General features: G+C 42.6%; 1 protein-coding gene across 2 annotated transcripts in view; it reads right to left on the bottom strand.

Annotated features, from left to right (window-relative positions):
* PRAG1 (PEAK1 related, kinase-activating pseudokinase 1) overlaps positions 1–14180 on the bottom strand; it is a 50742-nt gene that overhangs the window by 30484 nt on the left and 6078 nt on the right. For both annotated transcript variants that reach the window (XM_006916350.3, XM_025049891.1), the window contains exon 3: positions 10686–12463. In XM_006916350.3, coding sequence (XP_006916412.1) covers positions 10686–12463 — 1778 coding nt within the window. The remainder of the gene's footprint in view (positions 1–10685; positions 12464–14180) is intronic.

The raw sequence follows: 14180 nt of genomic DNA, 5'->3' as shown, positions 1-14180 counted from the left end.
TGCACTTGACCTTGCATTTTCCAAAGCAGTTATTCCAAATATTCATCATTTTTCTTGATATTCTTAATTCTTGCCTCTTTCAAGTAAATCCTCTATCTTTCTATGGTTCACAGTCTCTCTTCATGTTCATATTTACTTTAAATGCAGAGAAGTGAGATAATCACATGCCTCAATTAATCATACATTTTCAAGTCGATCTGCATTATTTTAGTTTTTCCCTTCGTCCCCATCTCAAATTTTCACTTTCTCAATCTCTCAATCCCAGGTACTCGCACTATATTTCCTTGGATTTATACCCTTGGATTTATCTTTAAAAAAGATGTAATGTCATTTTATGTGTTTTAAATTTATATTAATTACATTGTGCTACAGATCTTGTTCTGTTTTAGTTATTTTACTGAATACTAGTTTAAGGTCCATCCATGTTTCTGTATACAGTTCTGACTGCTATTAAGTAGTTCATTTTATACTCACTACACTTTACTTTTCTGTTCCGAGAGATGAATATCTGGGTTTGCCTCAACTACCTGTTACTGTGAACAATGTTGTAATGATCTTCATTGTATATGTTCTCTTATTGAACTGTGCGTATGCTTCTCTCAGACATACACTCAGGAATAAAGATTGTGGGGGGCATGATGGATTCTTATATTTAATTTTACTAGACAATTCATATTAGCTCCACTTATACAATAGTTAGTGATTAAATGTCGAAATCAAGAAAGTCTCAGACACTGAACTATATGAAAAATGTCTTTCATTATTTTTCTCTACTTTTATAGAAAACATGAACGAGCACTGAAAGTAGGATAAGAAAGATGATTAAAGGGCTGGATATAGGATTCACTGTACAGACAATTTCCCCATTTCAGGTTTGGAGAGGATATGAATATAGAGAAGACATTTTGACAGATTTGAAGGGAGGTCGCCAAGTATATACAACAGATCAGGAATATTCCTGTCCTGGTTTCTTCTACCTTCTCCTGGGGAAACACGCTCTGCCTCAAGTTGAACATCTCTACAAAAAAAATGGCCTAAGCTGTCATCGGTCAAGAACATTTGAAAAATTATATGTACTAGGTATTATGAAAACAATACTTTTGTTTTTACTTCTCAAATTTAAATGTATATTATAATATTTATTTCTATTTTTAAACTATTCCTCCCAAAGATTCTTCCTGCCCCTTACTCCCTCCCCGCAATCTGTACAGGCAATTTGGGGCATAAAAAGGCAGTGCTAGAAGCCAAAGAGGGTAAGGTTAAGTGAACATGTATTATTTAACAAGATTTAAGGACTGAAAAAGTAAATTTAAAGTCTTATTAAAGCGAAATAAGACTTAAATAATGGATAATAGACTTATCGGTAACTGGTATTTACTAAGATATTGAGTTCCAAAACTTCATAAAATATTCATAATCGCCAATTAAAATTCATGAAATATTCATATTACTCATTAAGAGGAAATAAAACATTTTGGCATTACAGTCTGAAATTTGAAGCTGATATCAAAGAGGATGACCATCTTCTGCCAAACACTTTGCTGAGGGCTACCTGGGCTGAACGGACCCCAGATTCCCTCCCAGGTACAGAACTCTTAAATTAGTATAGAGAGCCAGTTGTTAACCACCACCAATGATTTTGCATTATAGGTGGTAAATTTTATATTCTAAAGCTGTTGGTAAATAGCCAGCACAGGTGTTTGCACTCCACTCTTGCATAATCTACACACAATACTGATTGATCGCGGCAAGCTTTCCTGCACTTGGCACATGGCCTCACAGTTTTCCACATGGAGCTCCAGACTGCCACTCCAATTGACTGGAATTGGTGTGGAAGAGGTAACCTAACTGCCCTCATGGTTCAGGAATATGCAGTCATAAAATCTTACTTTTGATCTGCGTATATCAGTAAGAATTACTTTAAGTGACATTCCTACTGATTTTAAATTTCCAATGACTCTTCTTCCATTTCTTCCTAATCTTCAAGGTCATATTACTTAATAAGGTCAATTTATCTCAACTATTCTTGTATTTGTCCAACATAGCTGTATTTTCATTCACTTTGACTGTAGCATGGAGCTTCTGAAGAGCAGAAGACATTCTTAAGTGCTTTCTACAGTTCAGGAACACACAGTGGTAACACCGTCCATTATCTACCTAAGCTTTAGACTTTAGGAAAGTTTTTATGGCACATGCATTAGTGGGCATTAAATGGCTAAAAACCAAACCACCAGAAAGTCAGGGAGATCATTTGATAGTGCAAGGTACTAAAATTAGCTGGACAGTAAAATATCTGAGTAAAAAGGGAAAGACTTTTTTAAAGTAAACTTTGGTTTGAAAGTTCCACTTCTCTCCCACTAAAGAACAGTTGTTTACATATGTCAGCCTTTTAGAGAAGCAAGGAGAAAAAGCCGTCCGGGGCATTAAATAAAAGCTAATTGAAGCAGGGAATTTTACAGATTTGTATGAAAACCACATGAACACCCTTAACGCCCAATATTTTTAGAGATCTGCCCACAAGTCAATAAAGAAATAATGAGCAATTTCAGCACAGAGGATGAAGACTCTGATCTTAAACTCTGAAAGTCACTAGCTACACAAAGGGTTGCTGAATATTCTTTGTAGTTGATCTATCAACCCTGACGGAAAAAAAATGCCAGTCTTCTCACGAGCACAACAACAATCCCAAAACAGAAACAGATTACTTGTGCCACAAAGAGAGAAACTTTCTCACTAATCAGTGAGTTCCAAACCCAAAAAGTAGGCTGGCCATTCTAGGAACAAAGTCTCTCTGATCACCTGATGGACGAAGGGGGTTTGATCACATGGCCCCTGCATGTGTTTTCCAACCTGCCTCAAAAACATGGAAAATCCATTCTCAGAGAAGCAAAACCACACCCTTGAATTCCTTGCAAGGCACTGGCAGGGAAAAAAAAAAAAAAACATCCTTAGGTGATTACTACCTGAAGGGAACATTCTGTGTCAAGAGAGGGCTGGCTCCACACACCTGTTCAGCTTAAAAAAAAAAAAAAAATAGCGGAGTAAGGAAGCCCAGTAGCAAAAGTGAAATGTACAATCATTAGGGAGTAATTAATCCATGAAAGGATGCACTGTGCCCAAATGGAGTTTGCCCACTTTGAAGCATTAATAATTATTAACCTCAGTTTCTTTAACCCAAGATGACAATGTTCCACTGAACAAGGGTAGCCACAGAATTGCAATAGCATATCCGGTGAAAAATCTGTAGTTCATTCTTAACTTTTTCTAATTCAGTAATCCTTTATTGAATACCTACTGTATCCCAGGCACTGTGCTAAGGTATCCTGTGGGAAAGTCAAAGAAAAATGTATGAAATATGGTCCCTGTTCACCAAGGGGTTTACAAATTCTTCAAGAGAAACAACCATGGATCCAATTTAATACGATGCAGGACACACTGTGTTAACCACCAAAACAGAGGAATGAACAGAGTACTGTGGAGCACTGTGGAGACCTGGGTTTCAGAAAGAAACTTTGATACAAATATTTAAAGCTATTGTTACTTTCTTCAACATTTCTTGATGTGCAGAGCATAGATTTAGGTGATTTTGGAAAAATCAAAATAAACAGAGACTGGTCTCTGTCTACAATTGTCTATTTAACAAAAGTTTCTTGAGCATCTACTTTGTGCCAGGCACCAAAAAGGATATTACGGAATTACAGATGGCTAAGCATGCTCTTTATCTTTAAGGGGCATCTGGCTCTTTTTTTTTCTTTAGTAAATGGTTATCTATATGCCTGTACTAAGCTTGATCTTGATCTTGGATCAGGTCAAAAGATAGTTAAAGGAAGGAATACTCCCGGGCACCAAGCTGAGAAATGATACTGAACAGAACACAGAATGTGGGGAGAATCCAGATGCTACGATAACCAGTCTCATCAAAGGGAATCAAAGCAGGGGTGAGCCTTTGTTGGTCATATTGCACATCTGCTAATTTAATCACGTCAACCTTCAGGGGCCTTAAAGGGCAGTCACTGGCTTTTTAGCATCTTGCATAGAGTGCAACAGAAAGTGGGCAATTAGTAGATATTGATGAATTAAAGAATCTCTAATCCATAGCCTTAGCCATGGATACATGTTCAAAAATGGGGAGAATGTAGTAAATATTTTATATATACTACTGTTCAACTCAGTGACCTTTTAAAGACTGCAGAATAAAAAGGTAGGTATTAATATTAATTGCTGTGGCATCATGAGATATCCAATGTTGTCAGGCTCTACCACAAACTCATGAGAAAAGGTCAACTATTAATTTGCTCCTGGCATGAAACAGAATATAAATTTGCATTATTGATACAGGTACTCTGTTCTGTTTGCCAAATTCTGTGTATGGCGGCGGGTGTTGGGGAGGAGGATCCTCCCCATGAAGTATTTCCAGTATTCATTCTTCTTTGGGCCAACTCAACCTCCTCTGACTTATTTCAGTTTTGTCAAAAAGGCTGAACATACTCAGAGAAGATTCTCTAAGTACCTATAGTGCTTTCTAATACAAAGCCAGACTTTCAAAATGCTGCATGGAAAAGCCCATTATGCATCAAGACTGGGATTTCCTAATAAATTGCTGTCATCCCTCTGTAATCCACCACAGTAGAAAGTGCCTCAAGAATAAAGCTTTAATAGGATTGGATATGGGGTCTGGAGGCAAATACACATCTCACTGATTCTGCTCCCATCCTCAGGGCTCATGCTGGGAGACCATGTTACTGAGAGACCACACAATTAAGTTGTTTTGATTCCTCTAATTAGCATAGTGGCTATTTCTGTGGACAGAAGAAAGCTGCATCTATGACACTGTCACCACCTGTCTGCTAAGAAGCGACATGGGAAGGGAAAATTAAGAATGACCAAAAGCCCGAGGCCAGGCTCACTCAGTCTCTAGTCCCAAGAATCCCCACAGAGGGGGAGAATGCAGTTAAGTGGTGGCTGAACATTACAATTAGCATGAGTGATGACTACAAAACAGAGTCATCTCTTACTTTCTCAGAGAAACTTTGCTTTTTTTGATCTGTCTCATGAGGACCAGACTGTTTGAAACTGAAACCGTACAAACTTGTCTTATTTCTCATTCACTTGTCTTCCACTAATTCCACCTCCCAGTTCAGTCCTATCTTCCTAATTTGGGGTTTCGTCGTGAAATGTTTGTCTGTACTAATCAGATGACTCTCCCTCAACTGACCTTGCCACTCAAAAGCCATAATCATTTAAAACCAGATTTTCTTTTGCAAAGAAATACAAGGCAGAAATAAATTTGATTCTTTTGCATCTTAATTATTTCCCCAGGCACTGCTGCTTCCATTAAATTGCCTTAAGTCTTGACCATGACATTTAAACTAAGAAGTCCACACTTCTTTCTTGCAGTTTTGAGTTTCCTAACCAGCAGTACTAGTCACCTCTCACCTTCTAATTCTGCCCTAAATCGGAGCAGAGGTGACCCCAAAACTTGGTGGGGTCCATCGGTCTAAAGCAGTGTGAGCTTGGGTGTGCAGGAGGTTGCCTTGGCAGCAGCAGGTACAGAATTTTCCCCAGACTCTGCCTCCTCTGCCCATGAGGTGAGCTGGGCACACGCTTCGATACCACTAAAGCTCTGTCAGCACGCTGAATGAGCACTGAGAGCCTTTGCCCTACGTGGCATTATAGCGAGAGGTTTCTCAGGAACTCTAATGGGAGTTTACAGAGGACAATATCTCAAGCTGACAGATAAGCGGTTGCCAAACATTCAAAACAAGATCACAGAAAAGCCAAGGCATTCTCGACATCTATTTTTTTCCCTCCAAGTGAGAGTCAGTTTTGCATAACAGCACCGTAGGCAAACCAGAAAATCATTCTCTATTCTTCCATAATGGCCCTAGAAAGCAGTGGATCTAAGTTTAAGTTAAAAAGTAGTACTGCCCTGAACGAAATAACTCCTTTCTCCAGAGTTCAGAGTGAACATCATACATGAGACCCCTTATCTTTATTCGAAGGTGAGGCTAATCCTTAGAAACAGGACCCACTTAACAGAAGGCTCACGTGAGGACATTATGTGAAATTAACCTTGTATGTCCCTCAAAGACCTTCCAACATTTTACCATCTTGGAAAATTTTATAAGTAATCTAAACAAAATTGTTAAGGCCATGTAAATTAAACAAATATAAGTAGGATAAAAAGTTTTTAGGTACATTTTAAAAATAGTTTCCCCAAATCTTTTCAGTAACCTGAAACCTTAAAGTTTTGCTAAGTTTAAGCTAAATGATGGAAATTTGTTAAATATCTAGATCATTTCCAAATAACGTAAAATACTGAAATATTAATTACCGAACATTGTCTTTTTTCCACTTTTGGCTTCCTTTTAGAGAGAAATTAAAGATATTTGGGCCTGTTATGAACCTATTTTGTGTCATGCCGAGAAGTTTTCTACGAGAAAACACATTTCTAGAAATTACAAGAAGTATTTATAAGTCTACTAATCCACAAAATGCTAATGTAAAAGTTCATAATTGCTTACTTCTTAGTTTTCACTAGAAATTAAAGGTTTTTAAGGGTTAAGAATTCTAATATACGTAATTAAAGTTACTAGAAATAATAAGGGCAACAACTCTGTATACAAGGAGAGTAGAATGTGTGTTTTTGGTAAAACTAGTCTTCTGGATATTAGAGCTGAATTTTGCTCAGAACTATGTAACCTTCTATATTTGCCCGTGAAATCTTTTGACATTTTTAACAAACTTCCCCAAATCAAATTTTAAATAAAGTCTTTCTGACTTTGAACTAACTTTGAGATTTTCTAGGGTGTTCCTAGAACATCTTAAAACATTTGTTCTCTTTTCTCAAAAAAAAAAGGGGGTGATGTTAAACCAATTAGGCTTATCTGATATGATACGAAAAGCATTGTCCAATAAGAAGTAATACTAAGCTTTATTTATGTCATGTTAGTATAAATATATGTTATAGCGTTCTAGAAATTATATGCAATTCCTAAAGTCTGATATGTTCTGGTATAATGTTATAAAAAGTTGCATGTTACAAGAATGACCAAATTTCCTTATCAGTGCCATTACAATGAACTCTCATCAGATCTTTAAAGATGGGCATTTTTAAGTCTTTTGTCATTTACAGTTACTGTTTTACTCCGATGCTTCACCAAAGTGTTCCTGCAAAGTGCTTTATCTGCAAGGAGATTCATGGAGGGGACTTTCAAGGGCAGCTTCATGATGCCTTTGAGATTGTGGAGCAGAGTGGACTTGGAATTTCCAAAATTAATAAAAGGAAAAAAAGAAAAAGCTGATTTGAAAAGGGCAAGAATTAATTACATGGGCTGAATGAACTGAGGAGGATGACTATGATTTTCATGCAAATACTGGACTAGGAAGAGAAGTAGCCGACGTTGATGTAGACTGCTTCTGCCCAAAATGCCAGGTCAAAACTTCCTACTTTAGCTAAACATAAAACCCTTCTTTCTTTTCTTTCTTTTCTTTACTCTGGCATTGGCCAAAGTAAAAGATAATGCCATCACCTGTATCTCCCAGGCCATTGCTAAGGGGAGTAATCTCTGAAATTTAGAAAAAAATTTATTTCAGGATAGGAGGAAACTTAACTGACCCTGGCTTGAAGAGCCAAATGCAACAATTTCCACGAATGACTCCATTGGCAATTCCACCTTAGTGGACATGGTTTGTTCCTGACAGGATTTACCTTTATCTGTGGTAGTTATCGTTCTCCTTGGGCCTATGAATGCCTAGATGGCTAGAGAATAGCTGCAAAATGCTTATTAGGTTATCTAACTCTGCCCCTAACTGTTCTAGAAGGGACCTACCAGGAGGCATTCACGATTCAAAATTAGCTCGCTTTGACAGATCTCTACTTCCTTGGTTAAGAATGAATATCAATGAGGCTATAACCAGGAACTTCTCTCTAGCCCTTGAAAATATTGCAGGAATCCGCTGTTAAAGCAACAGCTGCACAGCAAAAAATCCTTAAACTCTCTGGCCAAAGTTGTTCGTGATAACAGGATTATTTTTTAGCTGAGCAAGGAAGTGTCTGTGCTGTGGCCAACACTGTCTGCTATACCCGAATTTACACTTCTGGGGAACCTGAAACTTAGCAACAAAAGATCACTGAGCAAGTCACTTGTCTTAAAAGGGTGACTCCTTCCACAGAGTCTTTCTTTGACTGTTTTAGGTCTCGGGGACCCTGGCTTCAAAGTGCCCTCCAAACATTAGGAATTATCCTGCTTGCAGTTATCACAGTAATCTCTCTGGTGCACCGTATTCTCTCAAAAGCTTTGAACGATGTTCACCGGCACTAATCACCAAGCAAATAATCTCTCTAACACTGGAACTTCGAAAAAGAAACAAAGAGAATGACCAACTAAAAAACCAGAAGTGGTAACCTGTGAATATCACAGAGATTCAGCAAAAAAGCAGAACCAATAAAAGTTTCCAAAACTATAGAGTGGTAGCTGAGAGTGGCACTGAGGCCTTAAATTTTGACTACATCTCTCAGTTAGGCTCAGGGTTTGATCAAAAGTGGGAAACTGTTAAAAAGAAACAACAGGCCCGAATGGAGTCACTTTTGCTAAGCCCCATCGAGATTTAATACCTAATATAACTGCCGTTTCAGCCTTTCCCAGGAATAGAATTTTAAACCAGTTTGGAATTTCCTGGCCAACCCTACTGAGGTAATCTGCCTGATAAGACCCCCTGCTTTCCCCTTGCCTGCCTTGTCGCACCCTGTTTCTGCCTCTAAAAGCCTTCCATTTTGTAAAGCTCCTGGAATACCTTTCTAGTTACTGGATGGGAAGCTGCCCAATTCATGAATCATTTAATAAGACCAATTAAATCTTTAACTTTACTTGGGTATTTTTTTTTTGGTTTTTTGTTTTTAATTTAACACATTACTATGGTGACTGGGGTATCCTCAAGTCCTATGATTCTTAAATGAGAATGTTTTAGTTCTTTATCCAAGGCTCAGGTGGTGTTTCTGGCTTGTTCCTACAAAATGTGGGTGTCCTTGCCACAGTCAACAGCTTTTGCCTACATAATAACTAACCTCTGCGTTGGATTCTGTTCATGTCATGTGAGCCTTTCAATAACGTGTAGTTATAAAAGTATGGTTATTATCCATTTTAGAGAGAAGTAACTTGGAGGCTCAGTTACAGTGAGAGGCTTATTCAAGATCAACTAAGCCTGTCAGTGATACAGACACAGTATACACTTGATTTTCTAATGCTGAAACGTGTGTTTCTCACTAACCTACCCAGGTCTGCGGCAGACAGATACCATGTCCACCTTTTACTCTCATGCCCCGCTCACTTCCTGTGTCTGCTGATGTACCCTCTGTGTTTAGAGGCACCGACTTTAGAGCCCTACTGCCACGTACGGCTGTGTAACCTCAGCAGGCTACTTCAGCTCTGTTTTGTCATCCGTAAATTGGGAATGATAATTCCTACCTCCTAGGGCTGTTCTGAGGATCCAATGAGTAAATATGTCTAACTCTCTTAGATCTGTGCCTAGCCCATAGTAAATGCCATATATATAGGAGCTCTTCTTAGCTGCCGAACCCCTCATTCACTCAGGTAGTTATAACTGTAGCCAGAGAGAGTCTGCTACCTCGTGAGGATCTGGAGGATTCTACTCTGCATGGCAGGTGGTCGATGCAATACCAGAACAAAGTCGTGGTCGTGAAAAACAGTCCACGTTAGAGGGCCTCACAGCCTCTGATGCCTTAATGTTCAAAGTCAAGTGTCACAGCTGCTTCTCTCTGTGGTCAATTCCCTGCTTCTGACATCAACCCGGCGGCACACAGGCTGAAACAGAAACGCTGGAAACAACAGGACTGGAGAGCCTGTTCAGAAAGGCCATCATTTTTTGAAAAACAGCAGGTTTCTCCTTCCTTTCCCTGACAGGAATCATTTTGCTTTAATAGAGGAAATTTTTTTTTTTTCCAGAATTTAAATTCCATGCACAAGTACCTTAAAAAAGCATTTATGTTTGGGCCTTTGAAAGGTACTTTAAACTGGCAGGGGATAGCAGTGAAGCGGTGGAGAAAGCTGTGAATTTCAGTATTCTAAAATAAAACTACATTTTTTTTCTTTCAAAACCCACATCCGAGAGTCACAAAACCACGTGCAGAGCCTTCTACTATTTTGCTTTTGGGCCCAAAGACTAATCGCCATCAAGGTAACAGTTTCTGGAGGACACATTTGGCATTGCCCCTTTGCCTCCCAATCTCTCTGCCTCTCCAAATTCTGGAGCATAGCTTCCTTCTTTTTGCATGTTTAAATAAGTGGAGAATTTCCGGGTTTCCTTGAAAAAGCCTACTGAAGATATTTCTGAGAAATGGGGAGAAAAAGAGTGCCAGAGAATACAATTACAGGCACCAGGAAAGAGCGACAGCTTGGCAGGGCTTCTTGGAAAGTTTTGTGCCAAAGAACCAGTCCCGAGCAGGGCACTGCTTGTAGGTTTGCTCGTTGCACACAAACATGAGCAACAACTCTCGGAAATGTCCATAAAGACACCAGGGCCTCTGGGCAGACACTGGTCCTGGGGCGCGGGACTCAGAGCCTGGGCCTGAAGCCCTTCAGTACCAGTGGCAAAGGCCAAGGTTCCTGGAAGAGCCTTGTGTCCTGTCAGGCCGGCCCGAGTCACACACAGACACTGGTACTCACCGCGACTTTGGAGGTGGCGGAGGTGGTGAGAAGGCCTCAATCCCGTTTCTGTCCTTGGGGAACTCAAAGGCGAAGGAAGCAGATTTGCTCATCCCAGTAATGGCTTTATTGTTCTGCCCTGAGGAGCCATCTGTGGGGCACAGACGGTGCCAGGTAGAGGAGTTTGAGGGGTCCGTGGTGCCATTTTCCATTTCTCTTCCCCAGCCTTGACTCAGCAAGTCCTGTTCCACCTCCTCCTCTTCCTCTATCCGGCACTGACGACTCCAGGCCCCAGTGTGGTACCGAGGCCGCCTCTGGTCTAAGGCTGAGGCGGTACTGGCTGGCCCCGGACACTTGACCGAGTCACGGTCAGTGACACCATTGGCCCGGCAGGAAGGAGCGGGGTCACTGGGGCCCCTGGATGAAGGCTGGGGCCCAGTGCCACCCCCGGAGCTCCCCTCATTGACGTCAGACAGAGGGGAGGCAGATGGTGACACCGGAGACCCTCCAGGACTACTCCTGGACAGCTTGGGAGGAATGGCAGGCCTCCCTTTGGACATGTGTTCACTGGCATCGTGACAATGGCCTTCCCTGGAGCTCATTCCCTGCCCATCAGAAGTCTCCTCGTCACCGGCCTCAGAGTCCTGGCTCACAGGCCGGCGTGGCCACTGCACCCCCACCGCGGAGTCGGGGCTGCTCAGGTAGATTGTCCGGTGGTCCTCTTCTGGGTGGGCTGCCATGACTGTGATGGTGGCTGCCACCTTGGGGCCCATATCTGGGCCTTCCCGGTCTCGGCCCCACCCAGATGTTGTTTTCTGAGCCCACGTGTTAGCCGTCCGGACCTGGCCCTGAGCAGCTGCTGCCTGTGGCCTGGAAGGTGCTGGAACTGCCTTCTTCCTCTTGGTGCTCTCGGCATAGATGGGTTCAGGTTGCACAGACTCTCTAGAGTGGGCTGTCGGCTGGGGCTCCCCAGTCAGCCCAAGGCACCTGCTAGAGGTCACCACGTGGCAGCCAGAGTCCTGTTGCTTCCCCAGCACAGGTTCCTTCATAAGGGAGCAATAATCGCTCTCGAGATGGGAGGCGAAGGGGCTGCTGGTGCCACTGCTGGCACTCCCACACGAGAGGCCGTCTGAAGAACTGGCAGCCTCTGAGGCAAGGGACAGCTGCTTGGGGCCCAGGTGGGATGAGTTCTCTGTCAGGCCCTGGCTACAGCATTCCCTTGGAAAGCTCGAAACCCGCTTCTCCTCCTCGGCTGGCGAGCGGCCCTCTCCACCATGTCTGCGCCGGGGACCCTCAGCCTGTGGAGTGCCCTCGGTGCCTGGGCTCCCGGGGCGACAGTCCAGGAGGGAGCAATATTCTCCCCCTTCACTGTCCCCCGAGGGTGAGCGCCTTGGACCACTGTCATCCTCCGTGGGCAGAGACTCCCGCAGGGGCTGAGGAGAGGGGTAAGGCCCAGGGCCCTTGTGGCAGCCAGATGTCTTCCCGCCAAAGGCAGCCAGTTTCTGGCGGAAGCTCTCCTGAGTGGAGTTCAGCTCTTGGTAGGAAAACACAGGTTTATGTTCTCGCCCAGCTTTCTCATCAGGGAAACTCACTGGGTGGAAGGCGGTGTTGTGTTCCCCCCGGGCCTCTAGGCTGTGCAGGCCGACCATGGCATATGCAGGCGGGCAGTGAGGGTGGACATCTGCAGAGGCAGATGGCCCGGCAGGCTTCTGAACACCGCGGAAACTGCCCAGGTAAACCACCGGCAGGTCTTCCTGCTTCGGGAGGGGGAGCTTGCCGGGGGGCCGTCTCCAAATGACCTACACAGACCCAAGGCGAAAGGCTTACATTAGACCTTGTCAGAGAAAAAAGGGAGAGAGGAAAAGCGAGAGGGAAGTGCCATGACATTGTAAACTGTCCTCTGTGCTGCAGTGGAGAAGCTGTGCAGCACGCCTACCTTCTGATCTCCCCACGGCCCTGTCATCATTGCTGCGGCCCCCATGGAGCCGTTGGTCTTCCCAGACACTAGCTGCCCTTCCCACCCTGGTCTGCCATTCTTCTGGCTTAGATCTGTGAAGCAGGGGAAAATAATTCTCAAAAAGAACATTTTGCCTTCTCCCTTGAAACTGCCAGATGAGACAAGTTCTCCTACGGGCTTTGAAAATTGAGTTTTGGGATTTGTTTAATTTTTGTTTTGTGTTAGTCCTTAGATAACCATGTCACAGTACATTCCCGAAGAAACCAAAGTCATGAGGCTTTTTACAATACCTTGGGTGGGTGACGGGGGCAGGGGCAGGTGGATGAAGGGTACTTTCTGAGCTGGGCCATGCCGAAGAACTCTTTCTCCCAGTTACAGGCAGTGACCTCAGCCTGAGTCCACATAAGTGGCTGGACTAGAACTATGAGACAGATGTGAATGATCATTCCGATCACTGAACTCACTGTCCCGTCCTCCTTCCCATCTAAGTCTCCCCCTACTCCCACTTTTAGAAGCAGCCTCAAAGTAGGACCTGCATCTGGCTCCTTTCCCAAATGATTCTGAACTGAGAGTCCCTGGCTTATGTCTGTGAAGGTTGAAGGTAGCACAAATGGCCTGGTGAATGGATGTAACCAGCTTACCCCAAACGGAGCAGTCCTGTGGGGACACAGAGCTCGGGGCAACCCACAGAAGTCTTCTTCGATTAAGCCTCCCCGACTTAACACTGACCTCTGATTAAACATAAGCTCACACATTCTTCCTGTTCCACTCTCTATGATGGTTTGGGAAAACTAGAACAGGCAAGAGGTCAAACAGGTTGTCAGCAGTTCTCAGAATATATCTTAGACATACAGCTTCACAGACATGTCTGGAGGCAGCAGGCTCTCCATACCCTCCAAATAATTATTTAAATTATTTAAATAATTAAATAAGCATTACCTGTGGGATGAGCAGAATAATCTACTCTCTAGGGATGTAACTGGTATTAGTAATCTTAGGCCAAAGCTGGTAAAATCTAAGCTTCACAGGTGGAAATACGAACACTAGCTAGGAACTGGATGATAACAAAGAATTATTGCCAATATTTTACGTGTGCTAATGGCATTATGGCTACATATTTTTTGAAGACTTTATTTTTTAAAGATGTACTAAAATGCGATGTCTGGGTTTGCTTTAAAATCATGGGGAAGAGAGGGTTGGGGATTAGAGATGAAACAAGATTGGTCATGAGTTGATGATTGGTGACACGCATGTTGAAGGGTGGTGGATGCATGGAATTTGTCATGTAAGATTGTTACTTGTGTATGCATTTAAAATTATTGATTAAAAAAATCTTTAAAAGCTTTTTTGAAAAAGCTTCACTTTGTGTGCGCTTATATTTACCCAAACGGATAATTAATAGAGTCTCCAAATAAAATTCAAGGGACTGGATTACTAGTTTTTAACCTAAAGGAACAGATAGAAAGGAGGGCAGCAGTAAGGAAGGAGTGGTCTTGGGGCAAGCTGATGGGCAGCCACCCTCCAGAAGTCTTGATCTAGCAGCCCTCCCTGGCAGCCAG

The sequence above is a fragment of the Pteropus alecto genome, unplaced genomic scaffold, assembly GCF_000325575.1.
Source record: "Pteropus alecto unplaced genomic scaffold, ASM32557v1 scaffold24, whole genome shotgun sequence".
NCBI classification, from domain to species: domain Eukaryota; kingdom Metazoa; phylum Chordata; class Mammalia; order Chiroptera; family Pteropodidae; genus Pteropus; species Pteropus alecto.
The sequence above is the reverse complement of the archived record's forward strand: the minus strand, read 5'-3'. Positions and strand labels throughout refer to the sequence as shown.